At 45.1% G+C, this 26,114-nt stretch overlaps 1 protein-coding gene and 1 pseudogene across 11 annotated transcripts in view; one reads left to right on the top strand and one right to left on the bottom strand.

Moving 5' to 3' along the window:
* FAM193B (family with sequence similarity 193 member B) overlaps positions 1–1,669 on the bottom strand; it is a 31,789-nt gene extending 30,120 nt beyond the window's left edge. For 3 of the 11 annotated variants that reach the window (XM_032628980.1, XM_032628981.1, XM_032628984.1), the window contains exon 1: positions 1,353–1,669. In XM_032628980.1, the coding sequence (XP_032484871.1) occupies positions 1,353–1,562 (210 nt within the window). In that variant the 5' untranslated portion in view covers positions 1,563–1,669. Of the gene's footprint in view, positions 1–267 lie in introns of all 11 variants that reach the window. The other 8 variants (XM_032628985.1, XM_032628988.1, XM_032628989.1 and 5 more) reach the window with 7 other exon arrangements.
* Positions 1,561–25,588, top strand: LOC116750991 (annotated as a pseudogene).
* The last annotated feature ends 526 nt before the right edge of the window (positions 25,589–26,114 follow it).

Genomic DNA, 26,114 nt, shown 5'->3' with positions numbered 1-26,114 from the left:
ACCTAGTTATTCCTACTCTGTGTCAGCAAGGCCCAGGGCTAGGTGTGGAGGACCAGTGATAGATGGCATGATCTGTGCCCTGGTGGAGTTCAAAGTTCGGGGGGGGGGGGAGGGCACAGACACATCAACAGACTACCTCATTGTAGAATGGGGAGTGCTACCAGAGGGGAGCACAGGGCGCTGTGGGACAAAGGGGGCACCTCACGCAACTGGGGAGGTTAGGGAAGGCTTTCTGGGAATGGTACCCCAAACAGCATCCCCACTCACATGCACAATTCCAGAGATTCTACTAGAAGGCTGTCAAGAGCCATGCCTTCTGGCTGCACCAGCCTCCCAGAGTCCCCTGCTGCCCGATGCAGTGTCTGCAGAGCCAAACGCATCTTCTGCCACGCCTCATCCTCATCCGGCGCTGCATCCGACCCTCCAAGACTCCTGCAGGAGCCTGCCTTCCTTGGCAGGCTCATCCAAAAAACCAACTCAAAACTCTTTTGTCAGAGCAAGCTTAGGGCGAGCCACCCAGCCCCAGGTGCCATAACCCTCCCAGAGCAACTGTGGCTCATGCCACCCCAGCTTCGCAGTGAACACCGGCAGGGTACCTCCTATTATCTCCTTTGCTCAAATGAAAGTGACCTTCTCCCAGGTGGCAAACTGGAAGCTTTGAAGAGTCCTTCTACTGCTCACTCTCAGCAAGATTCGCCAAACCCAGGGATTTGAGGGTCTGGGTGGGCCGCCTTGTAGGTCGGGCGTATACAGAGGAGAAAGAGCAGGCTTTTCTGGGTTTCCACCTCCGTGCAGGAGACCCACCAAATAGTCTTCTGGGCAGCCTGGCTGTCTGCTGCAACTGCTCCGCTGGGCAAGGAAAGGAGGGAGGCCCCGGGAGACATATGCTGGGGGCACAGCTGCTGAGGGGGCAGCGAGGGGAAGGGATGGAGCCGCTCCCGGGGTGGGGGGGAGAGAAGAGGCTGCAGCCTTCCAGGCCCCAGCGCCCCGAGGTGGCCTGTGGGTGGGTGGGGAAGCAGGTGGGCCCAGGGGAGGTAAAGGGCACAGATCTAAGCTGTAGCCTCAAGATTGGTGCGCGGTCCCAGTGTGGGTGTGCGACCAGAACGTTTCCCGGAGGCGGCGGGAGAGGGCAGGAAGCCTGGTCTGAGGAGAACCGGACGTGCCGTGCCTCGGCTTTGGACCAAAGGATCCAGACTCCACTCCCGCCTTGCGGGAGAAAGCCTCAGCCCTGGCCCAGAGGGTAAGGCTCTGGCCCCAGCCGGGGGAGGATGGTCCATCCCCAAACCCGTCCCGGCCCCGCTCCGGGGAGGTAAAAGAGCCCGAGCAGCCAGACTTGCCTCGCTCGCTCCTACCTGGGGACCGGGAGCCAGATTGGGGTCGTCCTCCTCCCTGGGGCCGTCGCGGTAGGGCTCCGCCGGCGCCTCCGAGGGCCCTGCACCCGCTCCTGCTTCCAGGCTCGGCGGCGGCGGGGGCTCCAGCGCCTGGGGCTTCTGCGGCCCCGCGGTCCGCGCCCGCTCGCGCCGGCCCGCGCCGCCACTCGGCCTGCTCCGCCTCCGAGTCATGCTGCTGCTCGCGCCGCTCCCTCGCTTCACTCGCGCCGCCGCCTCCGCCTCCACCGCCGCAGCCACCTCTCCCCTCGCAAGACAACAGCCAATATGGCGGCGCCCGGCTCCCCCTCTGTCGCTGCCAGCAGGTCAGAGGGCACGCAGAGTCCGCGCCGCCGCACTAGCCCCCGAGGCTGCCTGCGCCATGTTGAGTAAGGTCACCACCCGGAGTTCCGCGGAAGAGTGAACCTGGTGAGGAAACGCCCTCCCCATCCCAGGATCCGAGGGATGAGACCTGCGCGAGGGGAGGGTGTGCTCTGTAGTAATCGTGCTGCACGGCCCTGGGCGCTTAATAACTGTTAAATGGATGAGTGAATTCGTAATTTCTGTACTGCTACGCTACTTTCACAGCCATGACCTGACTCCTTGTACCTACACTGAGTGGCAGGTACATTAGTTCCCATTTTGCAGCGGAGAAAACCGAGGCTGCAAAAGGCGAAATGGTTGCTCAACATCAGCCAGCCAGAACTCATGGGCTCGTGGACAGCCTGAGCTGAAAGGGACAAAGGGATCGTCTAGATTCGTATTTTCAGTGTATGGTCCACGGGGAGTCCAGCGTTTGGTGCTTGGGACAGCGAGACTCACCGTCTCAGTCTGGTGGGGAGAGTGGACACTTAAATACACAATTACAAGTGTGATAAAGATGAGATGACTGGGGCATGTACTAGGTCAGTGTTTCCAAAAAAGTGGTATGTGTGCGAGAGGATTTTGAGTGGTACACAAAGGAACATTTAAAAAATGTAATGATTATGTATTTAATTGTTAAAACTGGGATATTTTCCCTCCCTTTCTTTTTTGAATGTATGACATGCGTATAGTACAAATTTTTAAAAGTAGTTTTGAGTGCAACTTGTCTCATGCCAGGGCCAGTGGTGTCCTGAAACCATATGGTGGTTATATGTAGAGTTGCTGTTGATCCATCAACAAGGGCAGAATTCTGACATTGGCCCAACCCAAGGGAGCAAGGACTATTTTGAGAGGAAGGGCTAAATGGAAGGCCCTGGAGCTCTCCCTAACTGCCAAATGAAAAAATAATACTTCATCTCATTACAGGGATTAGCACCACCATCAAAGATTTGAAAGATTCAGGGTGATTCCCACTATATCAACATTACCTCTTCAGTTTGTCCAGAACAGAGGATAGATGGTATTTTTTCCCATTCATTTATTTTCTTTGTGGTAAAATTTGAGTAACATAAAACTTATTGTCTTAACCATTTCTAAGTGTACAGTTCATTGGTATTAAGTACATTCATATTGTTGTGCAACCATCACCACCATCTATCTCCAGAACACTTTTCTTCTTGTAAAACTGAAACTCTGTACTCATTAAATAATAACTCCCCATTCTCCTGTCCCTTCAGCCCTTTGCAACCACCATTCTACTTAAGAAAACCTCCCCCTTTTCCCTACACCCCAGCCTCTGGTAGCCACTATTCTACTCTCTGTTACTATGAGTTTACCTTTTTTTTTTTTTTTAATATTCCACATATAAGTGAGATCATGCAATATTTATCTTTTTGCGACTGTCTTGTTTCACTTAAAATGTCCTCTAGTTTCATCCATGTTGTTGCAAATGGCAGGATTTCCTTCTTTTTTAAGGCTGAATAATATTCATTTATATTTTATATATATATACTTTTTGTATATTCCTCATATATATTCCTATATATAGTAGATATTTATATATTCCTTTATATACATATACAGATATCTATCCATCTATATCACATTTTCTTTATCCATTCATACATCAACAGAGAAGATAGGGCTTCCCTGGTGGCACAGTGGTTAAGAATCCACCTGCCAATGCAGGGGACACAGGTTTGAGCCCTGGTCCGGGAAGATCCCACATGCTGTGGAGCAACTAAGCCCATGCACCACAACTACTGAGCCTGTGCTCTACAGCCCACAAGCCACAACTACTGTGCCCGCGTGCAACAACTACTGAAGCCCTTGCGCCTAGAGCCCGTGCTCCGCAGCAAGAGAAGACACTGCAATGAGAAGCCTGTGCACCGCAACAAAGAGTAGCCCCTGCTCGCTGCAACTAGAGAAAGCTTGCGTGCTGCAACGAAGACCCAATGCAGCCAAAAATAAATAAATAGAATAAATAAATGTATAAAAGCAATAGTAAAACAACCCAAAAAAACAAAACCAGAGAAGATGAATGGTCTTAAATCATGACCGAGCATTATGATAAACTCATTCTGGTAGGCCAGTGCAACTGTAGGCCCACAATTATAGGTCTGATCAATGCTTTTTTTTTTTTTTTTTTACAGTACACGGGCCTCTCACTGTTGTGGCCTCTCCTGTTGCGGAGCACAGGCTCCGGACGCGCAGGCTCAGCGGCCATGGCTCACGGGCCCAGCCGCTCCGCGGCATGTGGCATCTTCCCGGACCGAGGCACGAACTCGTGTCCCCTGCATCAGCAGGCGGACTCTCAACCACTGCTCCACCAGGGAAGCCCTGATCAATGCTTTTTTAAAAAAATATATTTATTTGTTTATTTGGCTATGCCAGGTCTTAGCTGCGGCACGTGGGATCTTTGATGCAGCATGTGGGATCTAGTTCCCTGACCAGGGATTGAACCTGGGCACCCTGCATTGGGAGCATGGAGTCTTAACCACTGGACCACCAGGGAAGACCCTAGTCAATGCTATTTATTCTATACCAAACCTCAGGAAAAGTTTGTGTTCCTCTGGCAGGGGCAACAGTAGACCTTTACTGTCTTGCTTCAGAGGTATGTCACTCTCTGGACATACTCAGTTTATCGGAATTTTTGACCAAATCACCATTTCAGTGGATATCAGGCTAATCTACTGTGATGCTGATGACAATATCCTGAAGGACCTTGAGAACAGGAAGTAGCAGATACCCTAGATGATTTGGTAAGCATGATGTGTGTGCCAGAGAGCAGATAATAAATCCCACGAATATATAGTGGCCTGTCTACTCAGTGAACTATCTAGGGTTCTGGGGTGTGTTTTGATATTCTGCACCAAATAAATGACAAGCTGCTGAACATCACACTCCTGACCACTCAGAAAGCAGTACTGTACTTGGTGGGCTTCTTTATTTGGTTATAAAATATACCATATTTAGGTATATTATTTTTACCTATTACTGGGTCACTTGAAAGCTATCAACTTGAAGGGGGACCATACAAGGAGAGAAGGTTTTCTTACTGGATCAGGCTGCAAAGTAGGTAGTTCTGCCTTTGGCCCTTATATTCAGGCACTGGCTTTTGGAGCAAAGTTATGACCTTGTTCAGCAGTTGTTTTCCTTCTGAGGAACATCTCCTGGCTTGCTTCCCGGGTGTGTGGAAATTGGATGCCTGACCATGGCATAGCAGGTGACCACGTGACCTGAGCTACCATGTTATCTGATCTACCTAGTCATAGAATTAGGGATGGCCAGCAGTACTCCATCATGAAGAAGAAGTGACATATATGGCCTCAGTCCAGCAGGCCCTAAAAGCACAAGTAGGTTGCCTGAGCAAGTTGTTTACATTCCTCTCCTACTGATGTTCATGGTCTCCTGGAGAGTTGTTTGTGATGGGTTGACTAAGGAAGAATAATCTAAAGCCCTGTTTATAAACGGCTTTGCACGTGATGTTGGCTCCAGCCGGAAATGGATTGTTGGGGTCTTCCAGTCTTCCTCCGAGAAGGCCTGAGGGACCTGGAAAAGGGAAGTGTGCCCAGAGGCCCCAAAGTAAAGATGCACTGATTCCTAGCCGTTGGATAATGGTTTAGTCTGTTGGTCAGGGACTTGGAAGGAACCAGACTGAAGGCTTAGTGACAAGAAGTTTTGAGGAAGATAAATGTGGATAGACTGCCCAGAATGGCTTCAGAGCATAGGGTTATTAGTGTGCCAGATGAACACTCACCAAAGGGTCTCACTACAGAAGAACTTCTTAAGAGCCTGGTGGGCAGTTTGGCTCCTTCTGTGGCTATCAGGCAGTCTCCTTCCCTAGCCATCTCAGGACTTGCTCCGTGGGTTTATGAGAAAACTGGCCCAGTATTACGGACTGCTCCCTCCCACGGCTGGCCTACTCTTTGTGCTGCACCCAATTTGCAAGCCTCAGGGAACCAGCCTGAGCCCCCAGGTGGAGCCTTACTTTGAGGGAAACAGCCAGCTATCTCGTGGCAGGGAGATTACATTGGGCTCTGTATTAGTCAGGGTTGGCTAACTGCTGTAACAACTGACCCCGACATGTCAGGGGGTTAATACCATAATAGTTTAGTTCTTGTTCGTGTCACAATTCAATGCTGGATGAAGGGGACTTTGCTTCATGCAGTCATTCAGGGGTCCATGCCCTCTCTGTCTTGTGGCTCCGCCCTCATCCAGGTTCTCTCCATTCAACGAGAGGATAGTAAAGATAGAGCGAGGGTTGCCTGGGCTGTTTTTATGAGCAATACCTAGTAATGACTATACATCACTTTCACTCACATTCTTTTGGGGAGATTTCAGCCACATGGCTCCACCTGACTGTAATCTTTCCTTCCCACTCCTTCCCCTCTCCCCAGGCAAACACTGATCAGCTTTCTGTCTCTATGAATGTTCTATATTTTCATATAGTATGCACTCTGTTTTGCCTGACTTCTTTCCCTCAGCATAATTACTTTGCAATTTATCCATTTTGTAGTGTGTATCCATAGCTCATTCCTTCTTAGTACCGAGTGGTATTCCATTGTATGGAAGTACCACAGTTTGTTTATCCATTCAATATTGATGAATAGTCATGACAGACCTTTCTCATACATTTAATTAACTTATTATACTGCTCTGAGAACTGGAAGAAAATATTTTTAAAGCATGTATGCAAGGTACTAAAATCACATCTTTTGCCACTGCTTACACTTATATATTTTTTTAATATGCTAACCTTAAAATGTGTGAGAGCAGGGCCAGCTTCATGGATGTACAACCTGCACAGCCACTCAGGGTCCCTTATTCGGAAGGGCTCTGAGCTTGGCTTAACTTTCTGCCATCACCTTCTTGAAATTCTCTCTCTCTCTCTTTTTTTTTGGCCATGCTGTGCAGCATGGAGGATCGACCCTGTGCCCCCTGCAGTGGAAGCGCAGAGTCTTAACCACTGGACCGCCAGGGAAGTCCTTTGTAATTCTTAATAATGTTTGAACAAGGAGCTCACATTCTCATTTTGTACCAGGCACTCCAGTTTATGTAGCTGGTCCTGAATGAGAGGGTGTGTAGTTTTTAAAACTGCTTTTTGGGGGCATGAAGCAAAAGTTTGAAGGCCACTGGCCTTGACTGTCAAGTCTGTAAGAGCTTGGGCTTTTGAAACACAGCATCCAGGATGGTTTGCAAGTTCTCCTACCTTCCACTCTGTGATCTACCTTACTCCTCCTGCAAGGCAACAGTTACAGAACTAACTGCTTGAGTGGTGAGGAGGGAAGGGGAAACTATAAGGGTGATGCAAACCAGATTACCAGATCAGCATAGTGTCCCATCTGCACAGGTGAGGTTGGGCATCATGGGCCTCATACAACTAACTGAGGGTTTTACCCTTTCCCTGGGGTTATGTTTAAGGCCCTGGAGTCTTATCTAGTACTCAACTGTGAGTGTGTGTATATGTGTGTGTGAGAGAGAGAGTGAGAGAGAGAGTGAGAGTGAGTGTGTGTGTGTACAGGTGTATCTAGTTCTCAAGGTCATCCATCCACACAGGCATTCATGGAGATGTCATTTGTCCCCAGTGGCTGCTGCTGAGAACTGGCTGTTCTCACTCACATGTCTACTAGAGACCCCAGCTCTCTTCCTGCCTCATGAGAATCTTGGTGAGGTTACCTAAGGTTCTTTTTGCCTAGATGTGCCCCAGAGCCATCTCCATGCCCGGTGTTGCTGTTTCCCCAGGCAACCTTCCCCTCTATTCTTGGATTCTTTGCTTTTCCTCCGGCCTCTCTCTGTGCTCTCATCGCTTCCCTCCATCCTCCTCTTCTTTACTTCTGTGACAGGGGAGAGCCAAATCTGACTACATGTTGGATCTGTTTCTTTTACTTTAACCTTTGCTTTCCACTGCTTTTGTTCACTAAAAGGATACTGTCTATACATAATGGCCTAATAATGCCTCGGGGAACCCTGCCCCTCTGCCTGAATGCTAAACTAAAGTGCCTTTGTTCAGGGAAGCATCCTCACCCTGTCCACCTGTGGATGGCTGCAAGTAAGAAGAAATTAACACATCCCCTCCCGGAGGCTGGCCATTCCAGGGGATATTTACAAAACGTATAGCGTTTTTACTTTACTTCCTCATCTCCTCCCCCAGCCCCACCCCACCCCCACACCCCTACCTCGTTCTGTAAAAGAAATGGGCATCCAAACCCCGATAAGATGTTTTTTTGGAGAATTTAGTTGGCCATCTTCTCAGTCTGCCGGCTTTCCGAATAAAGTTGTACTCCTTGCCTCAACACCTTGTCTCCCGATTTATTGGCCTGTCTTCTGTCATGTGGCGAGCAGAGTGAGCTTGGACTTGGTAACACTTCCATTTCTCCAGACCCCTGAAGTCCTCCTTTTGGAGTATCTGGAGGAAGCCCCAGTAGATAACACTGTCTTCTTCTTTTTAAAAAAATATGTATTTATTTATTTATTTGGTTGGTTGCACCGGGTCTTAGTTGTGGCAGGCGGGCTCCTTAGTTGCGGCTCGCCGGCTCCTTAGTTGCGACTTGAAGGCCTCTTAGTTGTGGCACATGGGCTCCTTAATTGCAGCAGACAGGCTCCTTAGTTGTGGCATGCATGTGGGATCTAGTTCTCTGACCAGGGATCGAACCCGGGCCCTCTGCATTGGGAGTGTGGAGTCTTAACCACTGCACCACCAGGGAAGTCCCAATGGCACTGTCTTCTTGACTAGAGTTCTCTACATACTGGAAAATGAAGCAAAGGAGAGGCAGGTGGAGGCTGAATATTACCATATTACTGACAAAGACCAGGGCAGAGCATTTGCTCAATGTGGGCAACTGAACCCCCAGCCCCCAGTCATGGCAGTGCTAGAATGGGTGGACCTCCCTTCCAGAGCCCCTGGAGGGGTGGTGGATGTGGCAGATCCTAAGAGGAAGAAGGGCAGAGCTGAGCAGAGCATGTACCATGTTCTTCCCAAGTACACAAGTACACTAATCAGATGAGTTCTCTCTCCCAAGAGCAGAAGTTTCCTGTCAGTGGAACCTCTTCACCCTGGGCCAATTCTTCCTCTCCTCTCCTCTCCTCTCCTCTCCTCTCCTCTCCTCTCCTCTCCTCTCCTCTCCTCTCCTCTCCTCTCCTCCCCTCCCCTCCCCTCCCCTCCCCTCCCCTCCCCTCCCATCCCCTCCCATCCCCTCCCCTGCCCTCCCCCCCTCCCCCTCCCCCTCCCCCTCCCCCTCATGAAGTTTCTTAAAACTTTTCAGGGACTTCCCTGGTGGTGCAGTGGTTAAGAATCCTCCTGCCAATGCAGGGGACACGGGTTCGATCCCTGGTCCGGGAAGATTCCACATGCTGCGGAGCAACTAAGCCCATGCGCCACAACTACTGAGCTTGAGCTCTAGAGCCTGCGAGCCACAACTACTGAGCCTGTGTGCCTAGAGCCCATGCTCTGCAACAAGAGAAGCCACCACCATGAGAAACCCACGCACCACAACAAAGAGTATTTCCCGCTCACCGCAACTAGAGAAAAGCCTGCGCACAGAAACGAAGACCCAATGCAGTCAAATATAAATAAATAAATTAATTTAAAAAAAAAGTTTCAGCTGTGGCTGACACTTCTCTCCTTTGCCCTGAGTCCTTGTTGAAACCAAATCCAGAAATACTTAAAAAAATCTTTTTAGGGCTTCCCTGGTGGCGCAGTGGTTGACAGTCCGCCTGCCGATGTAGGGGACACGGGTTCGTGCCCCGGTCCGGGAGGATCCCACATGACGCGGAGCGGCTGGGCCCATGAGCCATGGCCGCTGAGCCTGCGCGTCCGGAGCCTGTGCTCAGCAACGGGAGAGGCCACAACAGTGAGAGGCCCGTGTACCGCAAAAAAAAAGAGAAAAATCTTTTTAAAATAAAAATTTAAAACATAGACAAATGTAGACAGAATTCTATAATGAGTCCCCTTGCAGTCATCACCCAGCTTCCACAATAATCAACTCATGGCCAATCTTGATTTATCTATAAATTTTACCTTCTCCCCCCATTCCAACTCCTGTGTTATTTGAAACAAGTCCAACGTATCACACCGAAAAGACTCTTATTTTCTGCCCTGTCACATTCCACCCATGAGGAGCAATGAGCACAGAATGGACTAGCTATTTGAAACGGGGTCGGAGTGAATTACTAGGGGAAAAAAAGTGGTAACATTATAAAGATACTATCCTGCCATAGTAGTTAGGCTGTTTCCATTTTCCTTGCCACAGTTGAGGTTCAAGGACTTATCATTTGTCTCTGGCAACAACCTTGTTCTTAGTTTCCTTGCTTTTCTCCCTCTGGATTACTAGTGTTTCTTCATGTGACCACCTGCATCAGAATCCCTCCTTTAACAAGGAAAACTTGTTAAAATGCAGACCCTGGGCCCCTCTCCAGCCCTGCTGAATCAGATTTATTTATTTATTTTATTTATTTATTTATTTTTGGCTGTGTCGGGTCTTCATTGCTGCGCACAGGCTTTCTCTTGTTGCAGCGAGCAGGGGCTACTCTTCCTTGTGGTGTGCCGGCTTCTCATTGCGGTGGCTTCTCTTGTTGCACAGCACGGGCTCTAGGCGGGTGGGCTTCAGTAGTTGTGTCACGCGGGCTCTGTAGTTGTGGCTCACGGGCTCTAGAGCACAGGTCAGTAGTTGTGGCACACGAGCTTAGTTGCTCTGCAGCATGTGGCATCTTCCTGGAGCAGGGATCAAGCCCGTGTCCCCTGCATTGGCAGGCGGATTCTCAACCACTGTGCCATGAGGGAAGTCCCTGAATCAGACTTTTGAGTGTGGTTCCAGATGTTTTTTACAGGGAGCCCAGAATGATTCTGATGCACACTGATGTTGAGAACTGCTGTCCCAATCTAGCCTCCATGCTGTCCCCAGATAGTCTTCAAACACCAAATCTGACCATGTCACCCCCCACTTTGGACAACCAGGAGACCCCCAGACACACAGGATAAGTTCCAGGTTAAGGCTTGGTACTTAGGGCCCTTCAAGAGCTGGCCTTTGCGTGCAGCAGCCTCGCTCCCCACCACTCTCTCCCTTGAACCCTGGGTTTCAGCCCTGTCATACAACCTTGATGCGCTCAACACTGCATTCTCTCCCTTACCCCTCCAGGGTTTAATAAACTTGTTCTGATTATTCAAGGGCTGGGCCAGGCCAGTGTCTCTTCTTCTTGGAAGCCATCTGTGACTCATTCCTCTGTACATTGTGGTAGAAAAGCTGGGGATTCAGATAGACTCAGATGTCCATCTAAGCTCTACCACTTTATGGCTATGTGACCTTAGGAATGTCCTCGATTGCTTTGGGTCTCAGTCTCACCATCTAGAGAATGGGGATGAAAGCAGTATCTCATGGGACTGTGAGACATAAATGGAGACCTTGGCACAGTAGGGAGGCAAAACTTAACCTCTGTCCTCTTAGAATCTCTGGCTGGTTCCAAGAATTAAATTGACATGGGACAGATTAAAAGAAGAAAAGCATATAGATCTTTACATGGGAGCCCCCACAGGAAAAACAAAGATCCAGAGAAGTGGCCAGGCCTAAGTGTTTATATAGTAGGCTGGACAAAGAGAGACAATTGTGGAAAAGTAACTAAAATATATGGGGAGGGACTTCCCTCGCGGTCAAGTGGTTAAGACCTCACACTTCCACTGCAGGGGGCAAGGGTTTGATCCCTGGTTGGGAAACTAAGATCCTGCATGCCGTGTGGCGTGGCCAAAAAAGAAAAAATGGGGAGACTAAAGATGAGTTATTTTAATACGGTGTGTTTGTGCAGATTTCTCTTGGTCTCGACTTCCCATCTCTGGTGATAAGAATCTTTCCTCCTGGTACAGAGAGATCTTTCACAAATTTTGTCTCCTGTCTTCAGGAAGAAAAGCGGAGGTCAGAGTACCCTTCACGTAACTGCTATTTCTTCAAGAGCCTTTAGCCCAATAATTCTTATGCCAAAGTGGCATATTTGGGATGGCATATTCTGCCACTTTTCAGCACAGTGCCTGGCACATACAGTAGGGTGTTCATAAACAAGAGCTCCCAAACAAGGCCCTGGCCAAGAGAGAGTTAAGGACCAGAGCATCTCAGATCACTCTGATATCTAATGGAGCCCATGCTGTCAGAATTCACCTAATACAATGATTTATCGTGACAATAACTATGAGGTCTTCATAACAATGAGATCATCACTGCTCATTGGCCAATATTAGCTCCATCACAGGGCACTCTGACTCCAGTTTTGTCCCCTTGGGCCCCCTGCCACTTTAGAGTGACTTTTCTAGTAAGTATTATAATGTTGTAAGCCAGGGTTTTAGTAATTTCCCATTCCAAAATAGCGTTCCAGATCTGTGCTTTCCTTTTCCAGTTTTCCCCAAAATAGTCAAACAGAAGTAATAGGAAAAATTCTTCTATATCACTGGAAATTAGGAAGGGTCTCACGTATACCCTTAGAATATATAGTCATGGCAGAGTATGGATGGGGAGTCTGCTGGTGACACCCCACTCCCCCACTTCCCAGTCCCACTGATATCTCTTGGTTTTAAGTGGGGCCAGGAGATGAGAGCTCTAATAGTCTGCAAAGGACGTGAACTCCAATGGGCTTGGAGCCCACACCCAGGGACCCAAGTCTGTGGGCAGTGGGGATCTTGCACTGCTCACGTCCAGAATGCCATTATGGGGATGGGGGCGTTCTGGACAAAGGTGAGGAGGTGGCTTCTTGAAGAGTAGTAAACTGGGGAGGGGGACTGTTTTAGCAACAAATTATACCAAAACTTAGTAGCTTAAAACAAAAATAGACATATATTCCTTAGTTTCTGTGGGTCAGGAATTTGGGAGCAGCTTAGGTGGGTGGTTCTGGCTCAGGGTCTCTCACAAAGTCAAGATGTTACTCAAGGCTGCATCATCTGAAGGCTTGGTGGGACTGGAGGATCTCTTCCCAAGGTGGCTCACTCACATGGCTATTGGCAGGAGGCCTCAGTCCCTCACCACAAGGGCCTCTCCACAGGGGGACTGGAGTGTCCTCGTGCACTGGTGTCTGGCTTCCCTCAAGTGAGAGAATCAAGAGAGCAAGGTGGAAGCATAATGCCTTTATGACTCAGCCTTAGAAGCCACATGTTGTCATTTCTGTAGCATCCTATTGGTTACATAGGTCAACACCATTCAGTGTGACAGGGGACCACATAGGACCATGGATACCTGTAAAGAAAAATCATTAGGGACTGTCTGGGATGCTGACTACCACAGGGATGCTGTCTCAGACATACTTGTGTTGCCAAGACATGGGGGAGGAGGAGAGGTCCCCGCACTCTCAGCATAAAATATTACACAAAATTTAGATACATTGTTCAGCTAGAAAAGAAGGAAGGGGCATTTTCAGAGCTAGGAGAAAGAACACTGCAGTGAATGAGCCTTGAAGGCTTGTGGCCAATGATGAGTGAATAAACCTTAGGGGTTGGGGTTCTCTGGCTCTAGGCAAGTCAGTGCACAGCAACCTTGACCTACAGGACATCATGTTGGCCTACTGCATGGATGATATCATGCTGACAGGAACAGCTTGGATTCCCCCTCCTCAAAAAAAAAAAAGTTACATGTCTTTTAATATTCCTATTAATTGGCTTGGGGCCCTACTCACATTCCCAAGGATGTCCTCCTTCCTGTGGTAGGTCTGCAACTCAGTTGCCCTGGCTAGTTTGGGGTGCAGATGTTTATTGGAAAGGACCCCAGAAAGCTTGGGGCATCTCCAGAAGCACCCCATTTTCTCTGGCTACTGTTGCTGCCAAGCCCCACTGTGTAGCCAGAGGTCCAGCAGGGGTGGGGTACCCTGTTCTGGTGCAGCTGGAGTGTCCTTAGGAAGCTGGGGCTCTGCTCCCATCGGTCTGCCAGTTACCACTTCTGCCACCATCAGTGGCTCCAGGAGAGAGAAAGTGATGGAAGGTTCAGGTTCTGGCTCACCCTGGCCATCTTCTCGAAGAAAGAAGCAGTTTTGCTGCTTTAGAGCCTCCAGAGACTCTCTGATGTTGGGCTGGACCACACTGGTAGCCTTAAATTTGGGAGGACACTTCCTTTCCTCTATTCCAAAGCCTACCCTCATTTCCTATCCCAGAAGAGGGACAACACTTGGGGAGATGGGAGGAAACTAACCTGGCTATTTTCTCCTCTGCAGGTAAACCTTCACAGTTAGTTACGTGGGTGATGACCTCCCTCCAAAAGTTCTTGGAGGTCACCTTGTGGTAGAGATGTCTTGTACTTCTAGCCTGGTCCTCCAGGGCTGAAGATTTCCGCATACAAAATAACCCTTCACAGAGCTTGTGCATGGGATCAGTGGTTGTGCCTCACGGGCTGTAGGGCGCAGGCTCAGTAGTTGTAGCGCACGGGCTTAGTTGCTCCACGGCATGTGGGATCTTCCCAGCCCAGAGCTCCAACCCGTGTCCCCTGCATTGGCAGGCGGATTCTTAACCACTGCGCCACCAGGAAAGTCCCGATAGCCTAATGATTTTAAAGACAGAGAAATAGAATTTGAGTTACTTCATTTCTGTCATTCTACATGTGACCACATTTATTTCTGTTTAACATGTAAAACAGTGAGAGAGGAAAAAATGCAAACTGTGAGGTGTAATAATCTTGTTAGATTTTCGTTCATATATGAAGTATTTTATTAAGTTTGACCCATATCATTACAATTGATAGTTGTTTTAAATTGTTAGTTTTTTTTACTAAAAAATGAATCAAGAAGATAAAATACTTCATCAGTGGTACGATTTAGTAGTTGCCTCAAACCTTTTGTAGATGTTTTTATTTATTTTATATTTAAAATTGTGGCAAATATAAATAACACAATTTACCATTTAGAGCATTTTAAAGTGTACAGTTCAGTGGCATAAAGTACGTTCATAGTGTTGTGCAACCATCACCATTATCCATCTCCAGAACTCTGTTCATCTTGCAAAACTGAAACTCTGTACTCACTAAACAATAACCTCCCCCTTCCCTCTCCCCCTAGCCATTGGGAACCACCATTCTACTTTCTGTCTCTATGAATTTGACTGCTATAAGTGGAATCGTACAACAGAGATTTTGGGTTTATTCAAATTCATTTATCAGTTAATTTACTAACTAGTCATAGTAATAACTAGACATTTATTTACATATGATATTACTACATCAGACTACAAGAAAGAGGAAAACCGCCCCTGACATCTAGGGCTGGCCTGGCACTCACAAGTAGGCCTTGGTGTTCTGTTGAACATGACCAGTTTCATAGGACCTCAACATCAGATGAGGTCACTATGTGACTGTGATGGATCAAGAAACAGGATTCCACTCAATAATCAGGTCTGACCACAGACAAAAACTTGACCATTGTCCCAACCTCCCAGAATGACCAGGCATCCTCTGGTCCTGGCACGTACGAGGGCTGCTTCTTTACCAATCACACCCTTAGCCTTCATTCATTCCTCTTGCCTTACAGATAGGATTTATTATACATCCTCTGGTCGTAAAATTACCCCCACTTCTTGACAGCATCCAATCCAGAGGGAAACCCACTGCCTTGAACCCTCCTCCAAAATGCCTACAGGAGCCCTAATCCCATAACAAATTCTTTCCAACACCCTCTTGCTGAGTTGCCTCAGGGTTCCCCTGTGATGTGCATCCAACTTTGCTGAAATGAAAAACAAACCGCACTTGTTCAGTTGCGGGTGAGCTCTTGCTGGTCTTTGGCTGGAGGATGTTGACAGAATTGGAGGTTCACCAAGATTCAGCAGAAGCCCTCCCAACCTTGGACCAGGACCCTTGAATCAGTAATACTGTGTGCATCTGATACTCCTCCCAGTCTCTACCTATTTGAGGTGTCCATGGTCAGGAGACAAGCTCGTGCTGAACTGAGATCTGATGTTTTGTTGAAATCCCTCAGCACTGAGTTTTTTTGTTTTTGTTTTTTTCCAGGAATAAGGCCTCTTGAGGTTGTTTTGGTTACTTGTTTCTATCCTTCTAACACTTGTTCTATGGTCTATCTGCCTGCCCAGTGTCTTGAACGTTTTTATATAAGATGAAAACTGTGTTTTTTTAATTGGGATGTAATTGACATATAACATCATATTAGTTTTTTTTTTTTAATATTTATTTATTTGGTTGCACCAGGTCTTAGTTGCGGCAGGCGGGCTCCTTAGTTGTGGCTTGCTGGCTCCTTAGTTTTAGCATGTGGGCTCCTTAGTTGTGGCATGTGAACTCTTAGTTGTGGCATGCATGTGGGATCTAGTTCCCTGACCAGAGATTGAACCCGGGCTCCCTGCACTGGGAGCGTGGAGTCTTATCCAGTGTGCCACCAGGGAAGTCCCAACATTGTATTAGTTTTAGGTGTACAACATAATGATTTGAAATATGTATATATTGAGAAATGATCATCACACACCAGGATAAATTTAATAAACATCCATCACCACATGTAGTTACATAATGTTTTTCTTGTGAAGAGAACTTTAAGATCTACTCTTTTAGCAACTTTCAAATATACAATACAGTATTATTAACTATAGTCCTCATTGTTGTACATTACATCCCCAGAGCTTATTTATCTTGTAACAGGAAGTTTATGCCCTTTTACCACCTTCACTCATTTTGCCACTCCTATCCTGCCGCCTCTGGCAGCCACGAATCTGTTCTCTGTATTTATGAGTTTGTTTGTTTTTTTAGAATCCACATGTAAATGAGATAATATGGTATTTGTCTTCTCTGTCTGACTTATTTCACTTAGCATAATGTCCCCTAGGTCCACCCATGTTGTCACTATTGGCAGGATCTCCTTCTTTTTTATGGCTGAAAAATGCTCCTGTGTGTGTGTGTGTGTGTGTGTGTGTGTGTGTGTGTGTGTGTGTGTTTGTTACCATGTCCTGGATTTACTGTAAATAATGCTGCAATAAACATGGGGGTGCAGATATCTTTTTAAGATAGTGATCTTGTTTGCTTCGGATGAATACCTAGAAGTGGGATTGCTGGATCATATGGTAGTTCTATTTTTAATTTTCTGAGGAACCTCCATGATGTTTTCTGTAGTGGGTGCACCAACTTACATTCCCACCAACAATGCACAAGGGTTTCCTTTTCTCCACATCCTCTCCAGCATTTGCTGCTTCTTGAGAATGAAAATTCTATGGGAGAGATGGGCATAACCCTGATAAGTTCATTCTCTAGTTGGACATTCTTTGTCTTGGGTCATCATTTCAAAACCTTGTAAAGATTTCCTCCTTGATCTTGTCCTTGTATCCCTGAGAACTATTTTGTTTAGCTTAGTTTGCCTAGAATTAGGAGGTTGTATCTGGCTCTGATGGGTGCTGATTGATTGGCCTTTGGCCAAGCTTCAGAGAAATAAAGTTACACATGAACCATCCTTATGGACCATTCGGTTCCATGGGCTCTAAAAAAAAGGGTTTCTTCCTGGTCAAACACTTACCTGCTGCATGCTTTCTAACCACAACACCACCAACTTGTACTTAGTTTTCTGACTGCTCCAATTTCACCAGTGACAATTTGGAATTGCAGTAGCCACTTTGGGGGGCTTTTTAAAAATCTTTTATTTATTTATTTATTTTTTGTGGTACGCGGGCCTCTCACTGTTGTGGCCTCTCCCGTTGCGGAGCACAGGCTCCGGACGCGCAGGCTCAGCTGCCATGGCTCACGGGCCCAGCCGCTCCGCGGCATGTGGGATCTTCCCGGTCCGGGGCACGAACCCGTGCCGCCTGCATCGGCAGGCCGACTCTCAACCACTGCGCCACCAGGGAAGCCCACTTTGGGGGGCTTTTGACATTGAAAAGATTGTTCATTTAAGAGACACCTTCAAGCAAAAAACAAACTCTCATGAAGAGATTGTCTTGTTTGTTGAAAAGAGAGATCATTTTATTTAATGTAGGATGAACTCCATGCCTCCATTTCCATACCTCGGGGATTAGTAAATGTGGGCTTTCTAATTGTAAGGCTTGAGAAATTAGTCAAAGGCCCAAGTTACTCTCTAAACCAGCTGTAATGTGGTTTCTTCTGTTTCTAAAGTTCTTCCCTTCCCTTGCAGAGGAAACATAAGTAGTCTTAAAATAACAATTTCAGATTGGTCCAAAGCCAGCTGCTTCTCACTTTTTCTGTTCCTCTCTCTTATGCTCTCAGTAAACTTAAAGATTACCATTAAAACGGAAAACAAAACAAGACATTCGATTGTTATGTGCACACTCTAGAACTATCTAGTCCAAATAAATGTAAAAGTTGTCTAAAACAAAGTTATTCAACTGTGTTTTTTATGTCTGTAGACACTCGAAAGTCTATGTGCATAATAGCCTTTGTTAAAAGATAAGAAGAAACTTTAATTCCAAGATAAAAGAGCTTTGGGCATGGTTGAGAGTCTTGGAAAAGTAGTTTACCATATAAAAATAATGTCAACACAATATTCTGGTTTGTACATGACCAGGGTTAAATTTCTCATGATTTAAACTTTCTAAATTTCCTGATTCATTTTATGAGGTACGTAAGTTACCACTGTTTCCATAACCTGTTTAAAATGAAAGATATGTATATAGTTTTATGTCACTAAATGAAATTATAATGTTGGATGTCTTTTTTTATTGTGGTAAAATATACATAACATAAAATTTTACCACCGTAACCATTTTTAAGTGTACAGTTTCGTGGTACTTAGTACATTCACGTTGTTGTGCAATCATCACCACCATCCATCTCCAGAACTTTTCTTCATCCTAAACTGAAACTCTGTACCCATTAAGCACTAACTCATCATTCTCCCCTTCCCCCAGCCCCTGGGAATCATTGTCCTACCTTCTGTCTCTATGAATTTGGCTATTCTAGGTACCTCATGTAAGTGGAATTATACAATATTTGTCCTTCTGTGTCTGGCTTATTTCACTGAGCATAATGTCGTCAAGGTTCATCCATGTTGCAGTGAATGTCAGAATTTTCTTGTTTTTGAGGCTGAATAATATTCCATTGTATGTATATGCTACAGTTTGTGTATTCATTCATCCACTGATGGACATTTGGGTTTTTTCCACCTTTTGGCTATTGTGAGTAATGCTGCTATGAACATTGGTGTACAAATATCTGCTCAGGTCCCTGCTTTCATTTCTTTTGTGTATATACCCAGAAGCAGAATTGTTGGGTCATAACGGTAATTCTACATTTAATTTTTTGAAGAACTGCCATACCATTTTCCACAGCAGTTGCATACATTCCCACCAGCAAAGCACAATACTTCCAATTTCTCCACTTATTGGCCATTTGTATATCTTCTTTGGAGAAATGTATATTCAAGCTCTTGTATATTTAAAAATCAGGTTGTTTGTTTTTTTGTCATTGATTTGTAGGAGTTCCTTATATATTCTGGATGTTAATCCATTATAAGATATATATAATTTTAAAATATTTTCTCCCATTCCATGACTTGCCTCTTTACTCTGTTGATTTTGTCTATTGATGAAAAAAAATTTTTTTAATTTTCAAGTAGTTCTATTTATATAGTTTTTCCTTTGCTGACTGTGCTTTTGGTGTCACATCAATAAATCATTGCCAAATCCAAAGTTGTGAAGCTTTTCCCCAATGTTTTGTTCTAAGAGTTTTATGTTTTTAGCTCTTATATTTACGTCTTTGATCCACTAAAAAATAATTAGCTTCTTTAATTTATGTTATTAAAATTTTACTTTATTTAGTTTTTAGTCATGATAAAAAAACATAAAATTTACCATCTTAATGATTTTTTAAAATATATCATTTTGGGCTTCCCTGGTGGCGCAGTGGTTGAGAGTCCGCCTGCCGATGCAGGGGACACGGGTTCGTGCCCCGGTCTGGGAGGATCCCACATGCCGCGGAGCGGCTGGGCCCGTGAGCCATGGCCGCTGGGCCTGCGCGTCCGGAGCCTGTCCTCCGCAACGGGAGAGGCCACAGCGGTGAGAGGCCCGCGTAACGCATAAAAAAAAAAAAAAAAAAAAAAAAAATATATATATATATATATATATATATCATTTTATTTTATTTTTTATTTTTTTTGGCCATGCCGTACAGCTGTGAGATCTTAGTTCCCCCACCAGGAATTGAACCCACGCCTTCGGCAGTGAAAGCGTGGAGTCCTAACCATGGGACTGCCAGGGAATTCCCCATCTTAATGATTTTTTTTTAAAAAAGATTTATTTATTTAATTTATTATTTTTGGCTGCGTCAGGACTTAGTTGCAGCACATGGGCATTTCGTTTTGGTGCGCGGGCTTCTCTTTAGTTGTGGCGTGTGGGTTTTCTCTTCCCTAGTTGTGGCATGCAGCCTCCAGGGCGTGTGGACTCTGTAGTTTGCGGCCCGCAGGCTTTCTAGTTGAGGCGCACAAGCTCAGTAGTCGTGGCACGTGGGCTTCGCTGCCCAGCGGCATGTGGGATCTTAGTTCCCTGACCAGGGATCGAAGCTGCGTCCCCTGCATTGTAAGGCAGATTCTTTACCACTGGACCACCAGGGAAGTCCCTCTTGATGATTTTCAAGTGTACTGTTTAGTAGTGTGAAGTACAGTATATTCACATTGCTGTGCAACTGATCTCTAGAATTTTTCATCTTGCAAAACGGAAGCGCTATACCCATTAAACAGTAACTCCCCATTTTCTCCTCCCCACCAGCCCCTGGCAACTACCATTCTACTTTCTGTGCCTATGAATTTGACTACTCTAGATATCTCACACAAGTGGCATCACACAGTATTTGTCTTTTTGCGACTGGCTTATTTCACTTAGCACAATGTCTTTAAGCTTCACCCATGTTGTAGCATGTGATATGATTTCCTTCCTTTTTTAAGGCTGAATAATATTCCATGGTATGTATACATTGTATTTTATTTATCCATCCATTCAATGAACACTTGTGTTGCTTCCACCCCTTGGCTATAGTGAATAATGCTGCTATTTTGAACATGGGTATGCAAATATCTCTTTGAGATTCTGCTTTCAATTATTTTTGATATACAGCAGTAGGATTGCCAAATCAATACGGTAATTCTATTTTTAGTTTTTGAGGAGCTGCCATACCATTTTCCATAGTGTTGTGCTGTTTTACATTCCCACCAACAATGCACAAGAGTTCTAATTTCTCCATATCCTTGTCAACACTTGTTTTCTGTTTTGTTTTGTTTTGATAGTAGCCATTCCAGTGGGTGTGAGATGATGTCTCATTATGGGTTTTTTTCCTTTTAAACAGACTTTATTTTTTAGAGGAGTTTTAGGTTCACACCAAAATTGAGCAGAAAATGCACCGAGTTCCTGTAAGCCCTCTGTCCCCACACAGGGCAGCCTCATCCACTTTCAACATTCTGCACCAAAGTGGTACATTTGTGACAATCGATGAATCTTACATAATTATCACCCAAAGTCTATAGTTTCATTAGTGTTCATTCTTGGTGTTGTACATTGTATGGGTTTTGATAAATGTAGAATGACATGTATCCATCATTATATTATCATACAGAATAATTTCACTGCCCTGAATATCCTCTATGCTCAGCCTATTCATCCCTCCTACCCTCCCCTCTTAACCCCTGTAGCCACTAATCTTTTTACTGTTTCCATAGTTTTGCCTTTTTTAGAATGTCATATAGTTGGAATTGGAGAGCAGATTAGGCCACCCCAAGAAATCATCCTTATTGTCAGGGATAGGGAATTCAAGGCTGAGAAGGCTCTATAAACAAATTTTGTTTCTTTTCATTAATTTGCTACCCCAAGTCCAAACCCCCTTGTTTTGTCAAATCTTCACAAGTAATTGTTTCTTTGTCTAAAAGGTTAAGAAGCAGCCTGCTTTGGTAACTTCTTTGAGTCTCACATTCCTTCAAGCACTCATATGTACAAATTAAATTTTTCTCCTGTTAATGTCTTACGTCTAATTATTAAACCAGCCACAAAACCTAGAAGGGAAGAAAGGAAAAGTTTTCCTCCCCTAAAGAATAATACAGTATGTAGCCTTTTAAGATTGGCTTCTTTCACTTAGTAATACACTTTTAGAAAAAAAATTTTATTTATTTATTTTGGTTGCTCTGGGTCTTAGTTGCGGCATGCGGGATCATCGTTGCGGCATGCACATGGGATCTAGTTCCCCAACCAGGGATTGAACCCAGGCCCTCTGCGTTGGGAGCGCGGAGTCTTATCCACTGGACCACCAGGGAAGTCTCTTAGTAATATACTTTTAAGGATCCTCCATGTCTTTTCACGGCTTGATAGTTCTTTTTTTTAGTGCTGAATAATGTTCCGTAGTTTAGATATACCACAGTATTTTTTATTCATTCACCTACTGAAGTACATCTTTTTTTTTTTTTTTTTTTTGCGGTACGTGGGCCTCTCACTGTTGTGGCCTCTCCCGTTGCGGAGCACAGGCTCCGGACGCGCAGGCTCAGCGGCCATGGCTCACGGGCCCAGCCGCTCTGCGGCATGTGGGATCTTCCCGGACCGGGGCACGAACCTGCGTCCCCTGCATCGGCAGGCGGACTCTCAACCACTGCGCCACCAGGGAAGCCCCTGAAGTACATCTTGATTGCTTCCAAGTTCTGGTAATTATGAATAAGTCTGCTATAAACATTCATGTGCATGTTTTTGTGTGGACATAAGTTTTCAACTCATTTGTGTAAATACTAAAGAGCATGATTGCTGAATTATATGCTAAGAGTATGTTTAGTTTTGTAAGAAGCTGCCATCTTCCAAAGTGACTGCATCATTTTGAATTTTCACCACCAATGAATGAGAACTCCTGTTGCTCTACATCCTCACCAGCATTTGGTGTTGTCAGTGTTCCGGATTTTGGCCAATCTAATAGGTGTGTAGTGGTATCTCATTGTTGCTTTAATTTGCATTCCCTATGACATGATGTGGAACATCTTTTCATATGTGTGTTTACCATCTGTATATCTTCTTTGGCAAATTGTCTGTTCAGGTCTTTGACCCATTTTTAAGTTGGATTGTTAGTTTTCTGTTGTTGACTTTTAAGAATTCTTTGTATATTTTGGATAACAATCCTTTATCAATATGTCTTTTGCAAATATTCTCTCCCTGTCTGTGGCCTGTCTTTCCATTCTGACAGTGTCTTTTGCAGAGCAGAGGTTTTTAATATTAATTAAAATGAAATTATTATCTATTATTTATTTCATGGATCATGACTTTAGTGTTGTCTCTTATAAGTCATTGCCATATCCAAGGTCATCTAGTTTGTCTCCTGTGTTACCCTCTAGGAGTTTTATAGCTTTGTTGTTTTACATTTAGGTCTGCGATCCATTTTGAGTAAATTTTTTTTTTTTTTTTTGCAGTACGCGGGCCTCTCACTGTTGTGGCCTCTCCCGTTGCGGAGCACAGGCTCCGGACGCTCAGGCTTAGCGGCCATGGCTCATGGGCCCAGCCGCTCCACGGCATGTGGGGTCTTCCCGGACCAGGGCACGAACCCGTGTCCCCTGCATCGGCAGGCGGACTCTTCAACCACTGTGCCACCAGGGAAGCCCCCCCATTTTGAGTAGATTTTTGTGGAGGGTGTAAAGTCTGTGTCTAGATTCATTTTTTTAAAATTTAATTTTACTTTTGGTTGCGTTGGGTCTTCGTTGCTGTGTGCAGACTTTCTCTAGTTGCAGCAAACGGGGGTTACTCTTCGTTGCAGTGCGTGGGCTTCTCATTGTGGTGGCTTCTCTTGTTGTGGAGCATGGGCCCTAGGTGCATGGGCTTCAGTTGTTGTGGTGCATGGGCTCAGTGGTTGTGGCTCACGGGGTCTAGAGCACAGACTCAGTAGTTGTGGCGCACGGGCTTAGTTGCTCCGCAGCATGTGGGATCTTCCTGGACCAGGGATCGAACCTGTGTCCCCTGCACTGGCAGGTGGATTCTTAACCACTGCACCACCAAGGAAGTCCCTAGATTCATTTATTTTGCATATGATGTCCAGCTGTTCCAGCACCATTTGTTGAAAAGACTCTTTTCTCCATTGTATTGTCTTTGCTCCTTTGTCAAAGATCAGTTGACTACATTTATGTGGGTCTATTTCTAGGCTTTCTACTCTCTTCTGTTACTCTATTTGTCTATTCTTCCACCAATACCACACTGTCTTGATGACTGTAGCTTTGTAGTAAATCTTGAAGTTGGGTAGTGTCAATCCTCTAACTTTATTCTCTTCCTTCAATATTGTGTTGGCTATTTTTTTTCTAGTTACTTCATTTTTACTAGTTCACATTTTCAGCAGACAAATCAAGATGCAAACAGGGTCTTTTACCCTTCCATAGAAACTTTAGAATCAGTTTATTAAAGTCCATAAATTAATTTGTTGGGATTTTTATTGGGATTGTGTTGAATCACAATCCAGTTTGGAAGAACTGACATTGTGACAGTATTGTGTCTTCCTACCCATGAATATGGAATATCTTTCCATTTATTTAGTTCTTCTTTGATTTCTTTCATCAGAGTTTTGTAGATTTTTCTCATATAAATCTCGTACATATTTTGTTAGATTCATACCTATTTCATTTTTGGGGGTGCTAATGTAAATGATACTAGATTTTTTCTTTTCTTTTTATCGAACTATTGTTGATTTACAATGTTGTGTTAATTTCTGCTGTACTGCAAAGTGATTCAGTTATACATATAAATACATTCTTTTTTATTTTGGTTTGTCACAGGATATTGAATATAGTGCCCTGTGCTATAAAGTAAGACTTTGTTGTTTATCCATTCTATAAATACTAGTTTGTAGCTGCTAACCTGGAACTTCCACTCCCTCCCTCCCCCACACACCTCTCCCCTTGGCAACCACAAGTCTATTCTCTATGTCTGTGAATCTGTTTCTGTTTCATAGATAAGTTTATTTGTGCCATATTTTAGATTCCACAATGATATTATATTTTTAATTTCAAATTCCACTTTTTCATTGTAAGAAAACAGTTGACTTTTGAATATCCATCTTGTGTCCTGCAAACTTGTATCTTGCAACCAGGATCACTTATTAGTTCCAGGAGTTTTTTTTTTTTTTTTTTTAATGTTGATTCTTTCAGATTTTCTACATAGATGATCAAAGTTTGTTTGATCATGGGGGAGCCAACCTTGGAGAGCTGAGCGTGAGGCAGGGTGCTGGGTTGGTGGGCTGGCCCCGGGCTCCCTGGCTCAGGCTCCTGACCCCACTTCCACACGGAGGCATTTCTCAGGACAACTGGCACAAGCGCTGCAAGACTGGGGGCAAGAGAAAGCCCTACCACAAGAAGTGGAAGTATGAGCTGGGACATCCCGTTGCCAACACCAGGAGTGGCCCCCGCCATATACACACAGTCTGTGTGTGAGGAGGTGACAAGAAGTACTGGGCCTTGAGGCTGGATGTTGGGAACTTCTCCTGGGGCTCAGAGTGTTGTACACGCAAGACAAGGATCATTGATATTGTCTATAATGCATCCAACAATGAACTGGTCCATACTAAGACCCTGGTGAAGAACTGCGTCGTGCTCATTGACAGCACATGTACCAACAGTGGTACGAGTCTCACTATACACTGGGCCACAAGAAGGGGGCCAGGCTGACTCCTGAAGAGGAAGTGATTTTAAACAAAAAACGTTCAAAAAAGAAATTCAGAAGAAATATGATGAAAGGAAAAAGAATGCCCAAATCAGCAGTCTTCTAGAGGAGCAGTTCCAGCAGGGCAAGTTTCTTGCATGCATTGCTTCAAGACCAGGACAGTGTGGCAGAGCAGATGGTTATGTTCTAGAGGGAAAGGAGCTGGAGTTCTATCTGAGGAAAATCAAGGCCCGGAAAGGCAAATAAATCCTCTTCCCTCCTATCTTAGCTCATGTAATAAAGGTGTTTATTGTTCTAAAAAAAACCCCAAAACTGTTTGATCACAGAACGTTTTATTTCTTCCTTCTCAATCTGAATATTTTTATTTCCTTTTCTTGTCTTATCATATTAGCTAGGCTTTCAGTATGATGTTGAAAAACAGCGGTGAGAGGGGACATCCTTGCCTCATTTCTGATCTTAGCAGGAAATCTTCGAGTTTCTCACCACTAGGTATGATGTTAGCTGTAGGTTTTTTTGTAGATCGTCTTTATCAAGATGAGAAATTTCCTCTCTATTCTAGTTTGCTGAGAGTTTTTTTTTAAAATAAATTTACTTATTTATTTTTGGCTGCGTTGGGTCTTTGTTGCTGTGTGTGAGCTTTCTCTAGTTGCGATGAGTGGGGGCTACTCTTCATTGCAATGCACGGGCTTCTCATTGCGGTGGCTTCTCTTGTTGCAGAGCATGGGCTCTAGGCACGTGGGCTCTGTAGTTGTGGTGCACAGGCTTAGTTGCTCTACGGCATGTGGGATCTTCCCGGACCAGGGCTCGTACCCATGTCCCCTTCATTGGCA

The sequence above is a fragment of the Phocoena sinus genome, chromosome 3 (assembly GCF_008692025.1).
Source record: "Phocoena sinus isolate mPhoSin1 chromosome 3, mPhoSin1.pri, whole genome shotgun sequence".
In the NCBI taxonomy this organism is placed as follows: Eukaryota; Metazoa; Chordata; class Mammalia; order Artiodactyla; family Phocoenidae; genus Phocoena; species Phocoena sinus.
This window is presented reverse-complemented; position numbering and strand designations above follow the sequence as displayed.